General features: G+C 42.2%; 1 protein-coding gene across 2 annotated transcripts; it reads left to right on the plus strand.

Moving 5' to 3' along the window:
• The first annotated feature begins 7946 nt into the window (after positions 1-7946).
• On the plus strand, positions 7947-9661 carry LOC133902912 (probable BOI-related E3 ubiquitin-protein ligase 3). 2 transcript variants are annotated; one of them, XM_062344235.1, is made up of 4 exons: positions 7947-8206; positions 8299-8420; positions 8546-8817; positions 8930-9661. In XM_062344235.1, the coding sequence occupies exons 1-4, from the start codon at positions 8157-8159 to the stop codon at positions 9497-9499; spliced, it is 1014 nt and encodes a 337-aa protein (XP_062200219.1). In that variant the 5' UTR covers positions 7947-8156; the 3' UTR covers positions 9500-9661. The 2 variants fall into 2 exon arrangements, with proteins under 2 accessions (XP_062200219.1, XP_062200220.1); XM_062344236.1 differs by having other exon boundaries at positions 8302-8420.
• Positions 9662-13741: the final 4080 nt, after the last annotated feature.

Consider the following 13741-nt stretch of genomic DNA (forward strand, 5'->3'; position numbering starts at 1 on the left):
AAACATTTACTAGTTCTGGGTAATCAAGCTGTTTCGTGCAGAATAATTCCCTTGAGAATTTCACGAACCAGGCCAACCGGACCCCACTACTGACAGAGTGGCCCTACCACCGGGTCGCTCCATGACCAAAGCACAGACACAGAGACAGTACCATACATTGCAAGGCAAATTTTACCACAAGACACTAAAAATATGTGGCTTTTGCTGAAAGGCATCGAAAGAAATAGATGTTCAGTGCTGGACACTAGAAAATTGTGTATATTTGTTAAGAGGACACAATTTGGTGTCTTTCAGCAAAGATCAATTATTTTTTCAAAATTTGTTGGAGGACACTAAATTATGTCTAGCAGCAAATGTACATAATTTTGGCAAAGATTAGTTTTTCGGTATCTTTCAACCAAAACCACACATTTTAAGTGTCCATTGACAGAATTTCCCTACGTGCAACAGTTGGAGAAGGGAGTCAGAAATCGTAGCGCCAGCTCCAACAGCATCTTGACGCGATCGGAGAAAGTGAAAACATAACTCGAGGCAAAAGAGACATTAACGGAGACGCCGAGAAGAGACAGTAAATTATGAGCAGCAAAGAGTAGTGCCCCGGCACGCACGAAACGCGGCCATGTCACGCACTGCCGTCTGGCTCGACCGGGCCCGGGCATCTTTGGCATGTTTGGTAGTACTCTGATTTTACAGTGATAATGATTTTATGGTGTTAGTAGAGTGAGAGTGATTTTAAGATGAAAGTGATTCTGTTTATAAAAGCGTTTGGTATGTTAGTGGTGGAAATGATTCATAAGAGAATATATGAAATAATATATGAAAGTGATTATGTTTATAAAAATGTTTGTTATGTTAATGGTGGAAATGATTCATAAGAGAATATTATGTTAAAATCGAGAGAATCAGTCGGAAATCGGTATAAACTAGTTTTTTCAACTTTTACCTCGCTATACAAAATGGGAAGTGATTTTCACGCGAAATCAGTCCCAAACTAACCCATTTAACCGCGCTGAGAGTGATTCCAACGCAAAATCAGTTTCCAGAGCTCTACCAAACTGACACCTTAGGGCTCGTTTGCTTGCAGCCCTGGAATCGCAAGCAGCACATCCAGGCGTCCGATTTCAGACACCTAGAGCTGAATGCTGCTGTCTGGCCTAGGCAGCTTCACTAAGGTCCCAACCAAAGAAGCCCCTTGATCCTTGTGACCCTCACGCCGAGGCTACGGGGAAGAGCAGGCGATGCGATGACCACTCTTTTGAGGTGCCGGCCGGTCACTGATGCTGAACCAGCTAGCATGGTCTATCGTAGTACATACGCCTTAACTCGAGCACCTGCTACATATAGGAGTACTCAACTTGGGATCATCAAAAAAAATTTAAGCAAAAGAACTGTCTATTATATTCGTAATAAGAAGGTTGAACCCGACGGTCAAGGTACAGGGAAAAACAAAACGGTGTAACCAGAGAAGCAGAGAAAAGAGAACGCTTACTCTCGGGAGATTAGGTGTCTGAGATGGCGTGCACCTGTGAAGGGTAGATTTTTAGTGATACATCATATGTACCAGACCTATAAAAATATCTTTTAACTTAGTAAATAAGATATCTGAATCTTTAATCTAACAAGAAAGACATCTAAATATTTTAATTATAGATCGGTCACTGCACGTGAAGACCCAGCCTTACAAGAGTATAGGTACATACAATCAACACTCTCTTCTTTGGAATGGAGCTTCCGTTGAGAGAGAAATCAAATTCTATAAGACCGGATCTTATAAAACATCTCTTTCTCTATGATAACATGTGTCTTATTTTTCTATTAGCTCTTCGGGACCGTCATTAGATTAGATAATATATAGCTGGATCAAAATATAAAAAAAATCTTTTGTATGAAGGTGCCTGCATCCCTTCAGATTGGTGTGGTAGTACACGCTGCGCAGATCCAGGAAACCGAGCTGAAGAATTGTTTGACTGATGCGGAGGTCTCCGTGCTGCTTGCTGCTGCTGCTGCTGTCTGCTGGGGTTGTCTGGGAGCAGCAAGCGCGGCACCAGTAGCACCGGCCGTTACCTACGCACGCGGTGCTGACTTGCCAGGGGCACCGCACCCGCCTTTACCTCTTAAACACTTGCGGTTGCAACGGGCAAACCAAAACGATCTGATATTCTGATTCCCATTCTCATTTCATGTACCGGCAGGGTCATTTGGTAGCCCATCTGCTCCTGGCCTTCTTCTGGTTCTGGCTACTGACGGATGGATGATTCCCATTTTGAAATGAAGCCACTCGATCTGAATCTGTTGGGCATAAAGAAAAAGAAAAAGAAAGAAAGGTCATTGCCACAAACCTTGACCCTACCTGTGCCAACATGAATCTGGCTGCTGGTACTGTTCCATCTTCTAATCTTTTGTGTGTTTAGGTTGGGATGGAAGCCGGGTTTCTGACATATATACATGCTGGCCTGCCTAATCAATGGTTTTGCACAAAATTAAGGACTCTATCAAATCAAACAATACATCGGTAAATTTCAACTTCAAGTGAAGAAGGGAGCATGGCCAAGAACAATGGCAGAGGCAAGCAGGCAGGGCACGTGGCCACCACAAGGAAAGAGGAATCCGTTCTGATGCGTTAGCCTGAGAGGAAAGAGGAAAGGTAGCAGACCAGGCCGGACACCACTCCCAACTTCCCAAGCTGGCCGTTCGTTGCTTTAGGAGTCGTATTCCTGCAGGAATCCCTTTCGCTCCGCTCTAGAAACGATTGGAGCGGAGAGATCAATCCAAGACTAGATAATCGGAGATAAGGATCGAAGGAGGATAATTGCCAAGCAAAAGTGAACGGTTGGATATACTGAATTTCAGTCAGAAGACTAGATCAGTTGTATTCCAAGGAAAGAAAAAAGCTATCTTATCTTATGCTTTTCTAGCTATCAAACCGCGAAGGAAAGAATTATGTCTAGAGTTAATTTTTGGTAATATTTTGGGAACGACGTTTGCGGTGTACGTGTATTCGTGATAAACTCAAGAATATATAGATTATCAAGTTCATGTTTCTCTAAGGATAACAACTTTATGTCGTGTGTATTTTATTATTAGTATTTATGAACTGATTATAGATGAGTTTTTTTTATCTTTTTTTTCTGTCTTTTTACAAACCGGATCCTCCTCTCTTTGTATACCAGAGAGAAGGAGACCTTACAAATAGACTCCTTTCTGTTGATATATACCTTAGCTAAACCTCGCACTCCTAAGCTATTTAAAATAGACAACGTACTTGCTCCTTTTTTTCTGATGAAGCACCTGAGCTCATCTTATCTGCTGCACACCTCTACACCTACGTCACTCTAGTCAGCCGGTGCGCCCTGTCCCATCACCGGTCTCACGCGCGCGTGTGAAACAATCTGACACGCCTGCGAATCTCCCGTAACGTTTAATGCTATAGGACGGGGCATGGTATCACTGCGTCGATCATAACTTGTCCGCTGTGGAGAAGTAATTAAGGAAGGAAAACACTTGAGTAAAATACATTTAATAAAATAGACTAGTTAGATGTGTACTGAAGGCTGGTCACGAAAATCTCTTATGTGGTAAGGATCCTCGTCATGAAGATGCAGACTGTTCGTGTGGTAGTACCTTAGACCGAAAAAGAATCTTCTATCAAATGGTATTGATCAGTATGGACCCTTAGAAAAGAAGACCCCAATTTTATATACCGACAAATTGATATGTTTAAGTGGAGTCAATTTTCTTAAAAAGAATTGATCTTATACTTATCTAAGTGGAAATAGGTTGGACAAATTTAAATTTTTTAAAAGAAAAATATTTGATAGGTTATATTTATCTAAACGGTTATAGTTAAGTTTTTATTTAGTTTATCTAATCTAAAACCGTATAAACGAATATAAAAATTAATATTATAATAAATTTACTTATGTAAAAATAATTTTACAACACTAACTATATAAATGGATGCATAAAACGGTATCTGCCGGACCGCACTCCGGATGATATTTACACTAGAAGTCATGCTGCAATAGTAGGTAAGACATTTTTTAATAGTTTTCTAGAAAGACTTTGCATTGATTTGTAGGTCCTGTCTTGCTTATCGTTTCAGTGGATAGGTGCACTTCTTTCTCTGTCTTTGCTGCTGGCACTGCAGCTCTGTGCTTTGCCTTTCTTTTCGCGTATCTCTATGACTAGACAGGATCGATCCGTTCCCATCCACCCATCCACCCATCTCCCCAGCCCTGCACTTGGAGGCCATCAATCAATCACGTCGCCGTTGCCCACACAAAAAGGGACAAGGCCTGGCCGTACATGCAGCCAGCAATCACGGACGGTGTATGCGAGCCGACCGGCACCGAATCAACTGAAGAATCGATGAGTCGATGCATCGGAATCCAGATTATAGTTTTTCCCGATGATCCATGCATGGCTCAAGTATGATGCATTGGGCAGTCGGCACGTCGACTTTCTGCCGTGCCGATCCGATCGAGCGGTGAAAGACAGTGGCAGGGGCGGACCAGCTTAGAAATCGAGCTGGAGCCTACTAGCTACAGTAAAAAATATCTACAGTAAAATGAGTGGAGATCCGTACCTCTACTTCTATGATCCGCCTCTGGACAGTGGTGGGACTGAGACATTCGTAGTTACTGCACGCCGGTGTCACGCCGGTGACGACAGTGCTGGCAACCTGATGACGCGGACACGGGACGAGAGGTATTCGTGGAAGGCGTTTTCTATAGGCGAATGTGTTTTGAGTTATGACATCTGTTAGGCATGTGTTGGCTGTGTGGGGCCCAGAGGACAGTGGTATGAGTGCAGCCTCTGGCGTTAAAGCCATGCCCTTGTATCTGAAGTGAACGGAAGAAACACGCAAAAAGAGGAAGAAGAGACTCTCCTCACCATTCTACCGATCTCTCCATCTCCCCCAGTGTCACTCACGTCCCGGCAATCGCGGGTGGCCACGGGAATCACAGCCGGCCAACCCCTAAATTCGCCTGCCTGCACGTACGTGATCCAGACTCCTCCATTGCCTGAAGCGTAGTGTACAGAAGCACGGAGATCTCGTCCTTGATGAGTTTTTACTGAGCGGTCAATTCGTTTGGCTCGTATCATCATTTCTTCTGAGGTGCTAGTGCTCAGCTGTTAATTTGGAGGACTACACTGGACCTGGACCAGAGAAACGGAAAAATATCCCGGATCAGTTTGCGTTGGAGGAGAGTGACAAGAAGGTGATAGATATCCCAATAAATTTTTTATAAAATTAATTGGCTATTTCTATTCGATCACCTAATACACTTCTATAAAAAAATCATAACAGAATGTAATACACATTTATAAGAGAATCATAACAGAATGTAATACAAATACACAATGAAAAAATTGATAGTCTTTTTCTATTCGATCACCTAATACACTTATATAAGATAATTATAATAGAACCTAACATAATACACAGTGAAAAAACTATACCTAACCAGAAAGTTCAGAGATTACGGAGAAAAATCAAAACCAAACTTAAAGATTCAATAAAAAATAGATCTCATGGTTAGAATCAAACACTAGATTTTAAAAACAAATACACCCCTTAATGAATGTATATTTTTTATTTTTCTTTGAGGTTTGTTGCAAATATTCTCATTTATTTTCCTTTAAAGCATATTTATGCATATTCTCATCTTTATTCATATACTCTCCCTCTTTGACAATACAAGCATTAAGGATAAAACATTATGAACATGCAATCTTAAATGAGTTTTTATAAGTATACCATAAGATATTTGTAAGATCTAGAAATATCAAAGGGTTTCAAAAGATAGAACATAGAGTTCACAATCATATAGAGACTCAAAAAGAGACAATGATACAAGAGTATGAAGCTTGACAAGTTAAACCCAAAATATTGATTGACACATTTAATTTCATATAGCTTATTCATTTCTAAAGTGACTATCACATAAGCATACACTCGTATCGAAACAATACAAACATTAAGAACTAGTCAATTTTAATTTCAAACTAGGCAAACAAATGTTCATAACAGTAGGCTTTGTAAACACTCATATATGAAATCAAGATTTAAGTTGATCAAGTAATTAAAAAGAATTTAATAGGTATGAATATTTCTTTGAATTTTATTTTATCTTCAAGTTACCTCTTATTAAGTAAAGTATCACGCGACTCGTTACGATATTTTCGTCTTTTTCGCCGTTGAATGAAAAAAATTGAAAAACGAAATTGAAATCCATGTAATCAAAATTCTAAATACGGGTTCATCGTCTTCAGGTTTATCCCTTTTCCTTTTGCCTGGTCTTTTTCGGCCACAAAGCATTGTGATCACGCCTAACATGCGGTATGATTTGATGATTTATCAAGCCGTTTTGATTTCACAAGTGAAACTGAATTAAAGATTGTTGCAGAGGATGAGTTGGCGCAACTGCACGACGTCGACATGATTTTAGAACTGCAAAACGATTCCAGTGTTTAGCAAGCAATTAATCTATGTATTTTCGTGTTTCAATCACTTCACGTGAAGTTGGTACGATTGGAAGGTTTTTTCTATTTCTTAATGTTTGTATTATTTTGATACAAGTGGTTGTTTATGTGATTGTCACTTTAAAAATGATTAAGCTATATAAAATTAAATATGTCAATCAATTTTTCGGGTTTAACTTGTCAAACTTCGTACTCTTATGTCATTGTCTCTTTTTAGTTTCTATGTGATTGTGAACTCTACGTTTTACCTTTCGAAGTCCTTTGATATTTCTAGATCTTACAAATATCTTATGGTGTAATTATAAAAACTCATTTAAGATTGTTATCTTTAATGTTTGTATTGTCAAAGAGAGAGAATATATACATAAAAATGAGAATATGCATAAATATATTTTTTAAAAAATAAATGAGAATATTTGTAACAAATCTCGAAGAAAAATAAAAGATTTGCTTATAGAGGCTATCATGCAAATAGTCTCATGACATATCAAACAGGTCAGGCCAACACCAACCTTGCCCACCGTTTTTTTAAATCATTTATCCTCCATTTTCCACCAGTAATTAATGCTTGCCACTAGGGAACAAGATGCAAAAAAAATGGGGAAAAGGAGAAATTGTTTTACATGTCCTACAGCAATTTCTGAACAACTACAGAGAACAGTAATTCATACTCCCTATTATCGTATATACATGTCGTTTTATATAAGGCACGATCTCTAATGTATAACTTAACAACTATTTATGATTAAAATATATTTATAAAATTTATTGAATTTATGTTATTATGAAAGTAGTTTTCAAGACAAATCTATATACAATTTTAAGATTTTCAAACTAATTTTGAAAGTTATTATTAAGCAAAATTTTAAAAGTTTAATTAAACTTTTTTCAAACTAACATGTATTTATAACGGGAGGAGTATTGCCAGTAAAAATTTAATTAAACTTTTTTTTCAAACTAACATGTATTTATGACGGGAGGGGTATTGCTAGTAAGAGCGAATAGTGTTGTTTCGGATCAATTTAAATGCAGCAAATTAATACAACTGTATAAGTAAAACCAGAGAAGTTAATCGAGTCAAACTACCAGCTAGTTATTAAAACGCTTGAAAATTTAAGAAAACTTGTAATAGCAAATCAGTTTTCAGCATCTCCTTGAAAAAAATGTGCCAATAAAGATACAGAAGGGAAATGGCACCCCTCTCCTCAACGGAAGGAACTGATTTTCTAAAAAAAAACGGAAGGAACTGATATGTCTGACATAACTGCCCTTTAACGTGGACACTGACGTGTGAATCCTCTCACATCTGGACCTACACGTAAGTGACCATGTGAGAGGGAAGTTCACATCACAGCAACCATTTTTTTTCCCTCCAAAACCGACCCAGCCACGCCTCCTGCCATCGGTGTCCTCCTCGCTGCATGCGCCAAGCAGGTGAGCGACGAGCGTTAGTCTTGAGAGAGAGAGAGAGAGAGAGAGAGAGAGAAAGATACAGAGCAGCCACGGTCCCCACGACGCCCTCCTAGGACGAGCAGACGGTGACCAGTTCGTTCGCGTTGCCCGCGACTGTCTCCTCCCTGCCTCTGCCACCCGACTCTCTCCTCTTCTTCTTCCCACACGCTTGGCGCGCGCGTGCGTCCATCTGTCGGTCGTTGGTTGGTTGAGCAACAATGGCAGTGCAGGCTCATTACCACCACCGCGAGTCCCCGTTCCTCGCCAGGTACCTGCCACTGCCGTCGCTTTAGTCGTTTCTTCAGAGGTGATCGTCGGTCGGGTCGGTCGGATGAGTGATTTGGGTGTATGGCTTGTCAGCAGAGGCGGCGGCGCGCCGGAGAGCAGTCGGATGGCGGCGGCGACGGAGCTGTCGCAGGCGCAGAAGGAGGCGATGGCGCCGCAGAATCCTCAGCACCTCTTCCTGGACTTCTCCCATGGAGGTAATCGAATCAAAGAGTCGCCTTGGCTCTGCGTTTGCATGATTTCGTGTTCTTGGGCTCCCTCTGTTCTGTTTCGGATGGAGAGATCGAGAGGGTTGATTTGGTTGGTTGCTGTGGGCATGCAGATTGCGGCGGTGGGAGGAAGCGGCAGCGCGAGGCGGAGGCGGCCATGTCGCCGCAGCTCTTCTCGATGCAGCCGCAGGCGCAGGGTCCCAAGGTGATAAGCCTGGCGCAACTACACAAGCGGCCGGCGACGGGGCTCAGGCTTGACTTCTACGAGGGCTCGGAGCACGTGTCGTCCACGTCCTCGGCCTCGGCGTCGTGTCTCCTCTCCGACGAGCTCGCAGCGCAGCGTGATCAGCACAAGAACGAGATGGACCGCTTGATCCAAGAACATGTAAGCAGCGCTTGATTGATTGCTTCGTTGCCGCTATCGACATGGCCAATGATTCGTTCTCTTGGACAGCCCGGCCTCAGATGTTGACGAGCTCCTTGTTGCTTGCTTGCAGGCGGAGAGGCTCCGGCACGCCCTGGCACTCACGAGGCGGCGTCAGTACCGCTCACTGCTCGGCGCGGCCGAGCCGACGGCGGCGCGGCGGATAAGGGAGAAGGAGGCGGAGGCCTCGGAGGCGTTGCGTTGCGGCGCGGAGCTGGAGGACCGGATCGCGCGGCTGAGGGCGGAGGCCACGGCGTGGCAGGAGAAGTCGCTCGCCGACCAGTCCACGGCGGTGGCACTCCACGCGCAGCTGCAGCAGGCGGCGGCCGCGGCCGCAGCGCAGGCGAGGGGCAAGGCCGAGGAAGACAACGCCGCAGGCGCCGCGGACGACGCGGAGTCGTGCTTCGTCGACCCGGACAGGGTGGTAGAGATCGTCCCACCGCCGGCGGCGGCGGCGGCCAGGACGTGCCAGACGTGCCGGCAGCGGTCGGCTTCCGTCGTGCTGCTCCCATGCCGGCACCTCTGCGTCTGCGCCGCCTGCGAACCCGTCGTCCCCGCCAGTGCCCCCTGCGCCGCCGCCGTTGCAGCCTGCCCCATGTGCCGCGGCGCGGTCACCGGCACAATGCAAGTGTTCTTCTCCTAGCACCATTAGGAAAAGGAGAAAAAAAGAAAGAAAAATTGGTACTCCTACCAAAAGGCGTACTCGGAATGGCCGGTGAAAATGAAATCCGAGCGACGGAAAATTGTAGAGTGCATCACTTCCCTCTCTTCAATCTGTTATTAACTAATCCCTCTATTAGTATTAGTTCATTCTCCTTGCTTCAAGAAAATACCTTGCTATCTTTTGCTTTGGTTCTTCTGGATTTCTGGAAGCCATATGATCGATCACTGATCAGTAACATTTTGGAAGGCAAGATAAGGATGCTACCATAAGCAAATACTAGTGTGCAAATTTAACTTTTTCTGCATGATTTTAAGTGACTACTACTCACGTTAGACCCTTTTTAACAGGGCTCATGTTAGAATATGTTAAGATAAACTAATTTAAATATATATTTTTAAATAAAAATAAAAATAAAATAATTCATCTAAACACTCCAACGGTTACAGTTTCATCTCCAGAATTTCTAGAACAGTGCCGCTCTAAGACGAACATAGCCTCAGTTTGGCAACCTGCTATACGCCCGACCGGAATGTACTGTACCAACACTTGATCCTAAAAGCCATAAGCCTGGATAGTACCATACTCATACCGTACGCACACGCTATAGAGTAAATTGAGAGATCTTAGATCTCTAGTGCACGAGAACGTACAATATCATTGAACATGCAGTATGTGTATCTTAGTCTAATCTCATATGCTATTAAGGAAATATCTCCGTGCGACATCCGAAGCTAATCCCAAACCTTACTAAGGAAATATCCTCGAGTGTCGATCCTAAGATTATCTCTAAACATATTCCTTTCATTTTATTCACTTTTTGATTTATTTCTCTATTTTTATTTTTTTTTATTTTTATCATATCTTCAACAGCTTACTTACGATATTATTTGTGAAGAGAAAACATTATTTGTGAAGAGAAAAGAGAATCTAAGGTAAAAGATAAAGATAATAATTATTTTGTGATAAAAACTGAAAAAAAAATTGTTGAATCGCTGAATGAAATGAGAATTTTTTTAAAAGAATTCGGTTGAAGATGACTAAAATCAAACTCGGACGGATAGGTTAGAGTCCCAGCGCTACCACCCAGCCATCGGCGAGCCGCATTAACATTCTCCTTTGGAGAGTGATCTGTTCTGCAGTTGCTAGTACTCCAACAGCAAGCCTACTACTACTAGAACTGCAGCGCCTTTTTTTTTGGCGATTAGAACTGCAGCGCCTTTGCCTCGCGTGACGGGAGGTAGTGGCGGGAGACGCGGCCGTCACGTGACGAGCTCGTGTCGTGCCGCCGCGGCCGTGCGATCCCGATCGGGCGTGCGGGAGCGTGTCGCGGCAGTCCTGTCGGTTGTTCGCCGCGCACGGCGTCGTCGCAGTTGCGGTTGCAACCTTCAATGCGGTGGCAACCGCCCACGCTCTCATCGCACGATCGCAAACCGATCGATGACGGGATCTCGAGCTTTTGGTGGGGAGTCGGTACCATCTGGTCTCGAGTTGGGAGCGGGGCTCACCCCTGTCACTCTCGGTCATTCTCTGTAATATTATTATAATATTTTTTAATATTGTTATAGTAGTTTTTATTTTTTTCATCTACAACAACTACTCTATTTACTATATTTTATTACACTTTCTATCCATTCGGATCCACATTCTTCCTTATAAATAGTGTTACCGACCTAAGATCTTCTCCAACAAAAATGACAAATGCCTCATATATCACTGTAGCAGCTGGATTGCCATCGTTGTTGCCTCGGTTCTCTCTCTAGCAGGGACGGTACCTACCGCTATAGTAATAAGATCATCCTATTACGGTAAAATGACTAACATATTTGCCGATTCTCTCTGTGACCTCTATCACTGTTTACAGAATATATCTGTGGGTATAAGTAGAGAAAAAGAAATGTAGAAATATGATAGCGGTTGAAGATAAAAAATATAGAAAATATTATAATAGTAAGATATTGTAACAATATTATAGGAAATACTGTAATACGGTCTTTTCTTTTTGGAGCGAGTAGTTAGCATGGTGTGTTTTTCTTGATATGAGATGAGCATATTACAGGGAGCGAATCCAAGGGGAGCTACCGCTTCCTAGCCAATGGAGCCTCTCCTGAGTCCTAGCAATCTTTTACAATGAATGAGAGAGGAAAAAAGAAAAGAGAGAGGCAGAAGAAGATAGATAGATGGATGAGCATCTTAACTGGCTTTTCTGCATCTGTTACTGCATATTACATTGTATTATTGTGCTAAAAAAAATTTAGGTATGTTGTGCCGAGATTTTAAAAGTTTATTGGGCTGTATGTGCCGAGGTAAAAGTTTCTCGGTGATAACATACGGGACGCCAGAAGTAGTTAAGTGTACTGGGCGAGTGTTGCGCTCTTAATAAACTAGACCGGCACCTCTATTCTTGATGGGCCTAAAGTGGAAGTGAACAGATGATTCGAACGGACCAAATGGGCTTTTCTAATATCGGCATGACATTGCTGAGGTTGTCAGTCGGCCAAGGCCACAGCCACTTTCCGAATGGGGTAACAAAAGCCCATGGAAGAAACAGAATGGACCATCCACGTCAAGGCCTCACAAAGTTATAGTACAATCGCTAGAGGTTTTTTTTAAGCCTCTGGATACAAGTATCTTAACTTATGTTAAACGCACACCTACAAGATCCGAAAACGATTTAAACGAGCAGATTGTGGCTGAAGAAAGGAATAAAGAGCTTGGGCTGGCCAATGCCGGCAATCCAGGCATTGTGGTTCTGGAGCCAGAGCCATCTGCTACTGGGCCTCAAAGTGTTGTTAATCTTTTGTAGCCAACCTTTTTTTGTATCACTATAATCAGAGTCCCTGCTCCTGTGGGTTAAGCACGCGTCCGTCCTTTAAAGCAAGATTCCACATGCCTTATCCTTTGTGCAACATGTATTTATTAGCTTCTCCTCGGCTAGCTAACGACTTTGTTTAAGGTCACTATCAATATATTTATTTTTTATGATATTTAAGAGAAAAGAGAGTAAGAAATAATTCTTATTAAAAAATTAAGCTTCCAATACATGTGTGTGCAGTGGCAGACTTAAAATAAAAATAAATATGTGTCCTACTTATTAAGCTAGAGGTTTAGATATATCAGTTATTAGGTTAGAAGATATGTACTATAAACTGGATATGTAAATGGATCACTAGAAAATAAAAAATTACTTGATATCTTGTATACTTCTAGCCTTGACTGTGAGTCCACCTCTATATGTGATATGCTAGTTTTTTAATCTCTTAAGATAATTAATTATCTTATAGTCGTTTAGAATCTCAAATGTTACTTAGTATTTTTCTCCATAATAACAAACAAACAAGCACCTTCTCTTATCTTTTTGAATTATTCGCCACATCGCAGGGGAGAGAAGCGGCTCCGAATGACAACAGCCAACGGGCAGGTGTCGCGCAGGTGGGCGGGCGAGGTGGCAGTACGCGCACCCGATGTTGAGGACAAGAATGGGTATCGTGTGGGCCCCACAGCCCCACCACGTCGTGGCCGTCCGCCCGCGACGACACCTTTGCGTGCTCGGGGTATAAAACGATGCCGTGTTCGACGTGCTCCTGTGACAAGCCGATTAAGATTGGAAGCAGGTGGGTTCAGGTGTGTGGGCTCTACACGTCAGTGATCACTGCACAACATCAGAGGATCTCGTCGCATTAAGATTAGGCTGAACACCTTCACGTGCGAGCTGGCAGCATTTTACTCACAAGACTATCAAGCAACCTTGTTAACAGTATCTATAATCATATTTTTTATTTTATTCTTTTTTTTTTCTATTCTCATGTCCTTTATTTTCTCTTATCTTCGAGAATTTTCTTTCAAAAAGATTTGTGAACAGAAATAACAGAGAATCTTGAGTTGAAGAGAATGCGAGAGATAATATTTTTGTGAAGAAAACCGTAGAAGAAAGTCGTTGAAACACTGAAGAGAATGAAAATATTTTTCACGAAAGGAAACCATTAGAGATGATCTTAACGTGCAAGTTGAGCGGAGGAGGGCTTGAGTGTGAGGGAGGGTGGGCCGTAGAGATATTACTCTAGTGACAGTGATGTGTAATTAACTTCAAATCGTAGAGTATTATTTAGCTGCTTCACCAAAATAAACTATGAGAATTATTTTTTTTCGAAGTTAGTGGATTCACGAATTAATAGAGCTGAAACATTTAGAAAAACTTTGCCTAAATTTATAATTTTATAATAA

This window comes from Phragmites australis, chromosome 21, assembly GCF_958298935.1.
Source record: "Phragmites australis chromosome 21, lpPhrAust1.1, whole genome shotgun sequence".
Classification (NCBI taxonomy): Eukaryota; Viridiplantae; Streptophyta; class Magnoliopsida; order Poales; family Poaceae; genus Phragmites; species Phragmites australis.

Coding starts and splice junctions, on each gene's coding strand:
- LOC133902912 (XM_062344235.1), top strand. CDS start 8,157: ATGGCAGTGCAGGCTCATTACCACCACCGCGAGTCCCCGTTCCTCGCC. Junction 8,207..8,298: donor GAGTCCCCGTTCCTCGCCAG/GTACCTGCCACT, acceptor ATGGCTTGTCAG/CAGAGGCGGCGGCGCGCCGG. Junction 8,421..8,545: donor CCTGGACTTCTCCCATGGAG/GTAATCGAATCA, acceptor GTGGGCATGCAG/ATTGCGGCGGTGGGAGGAAG.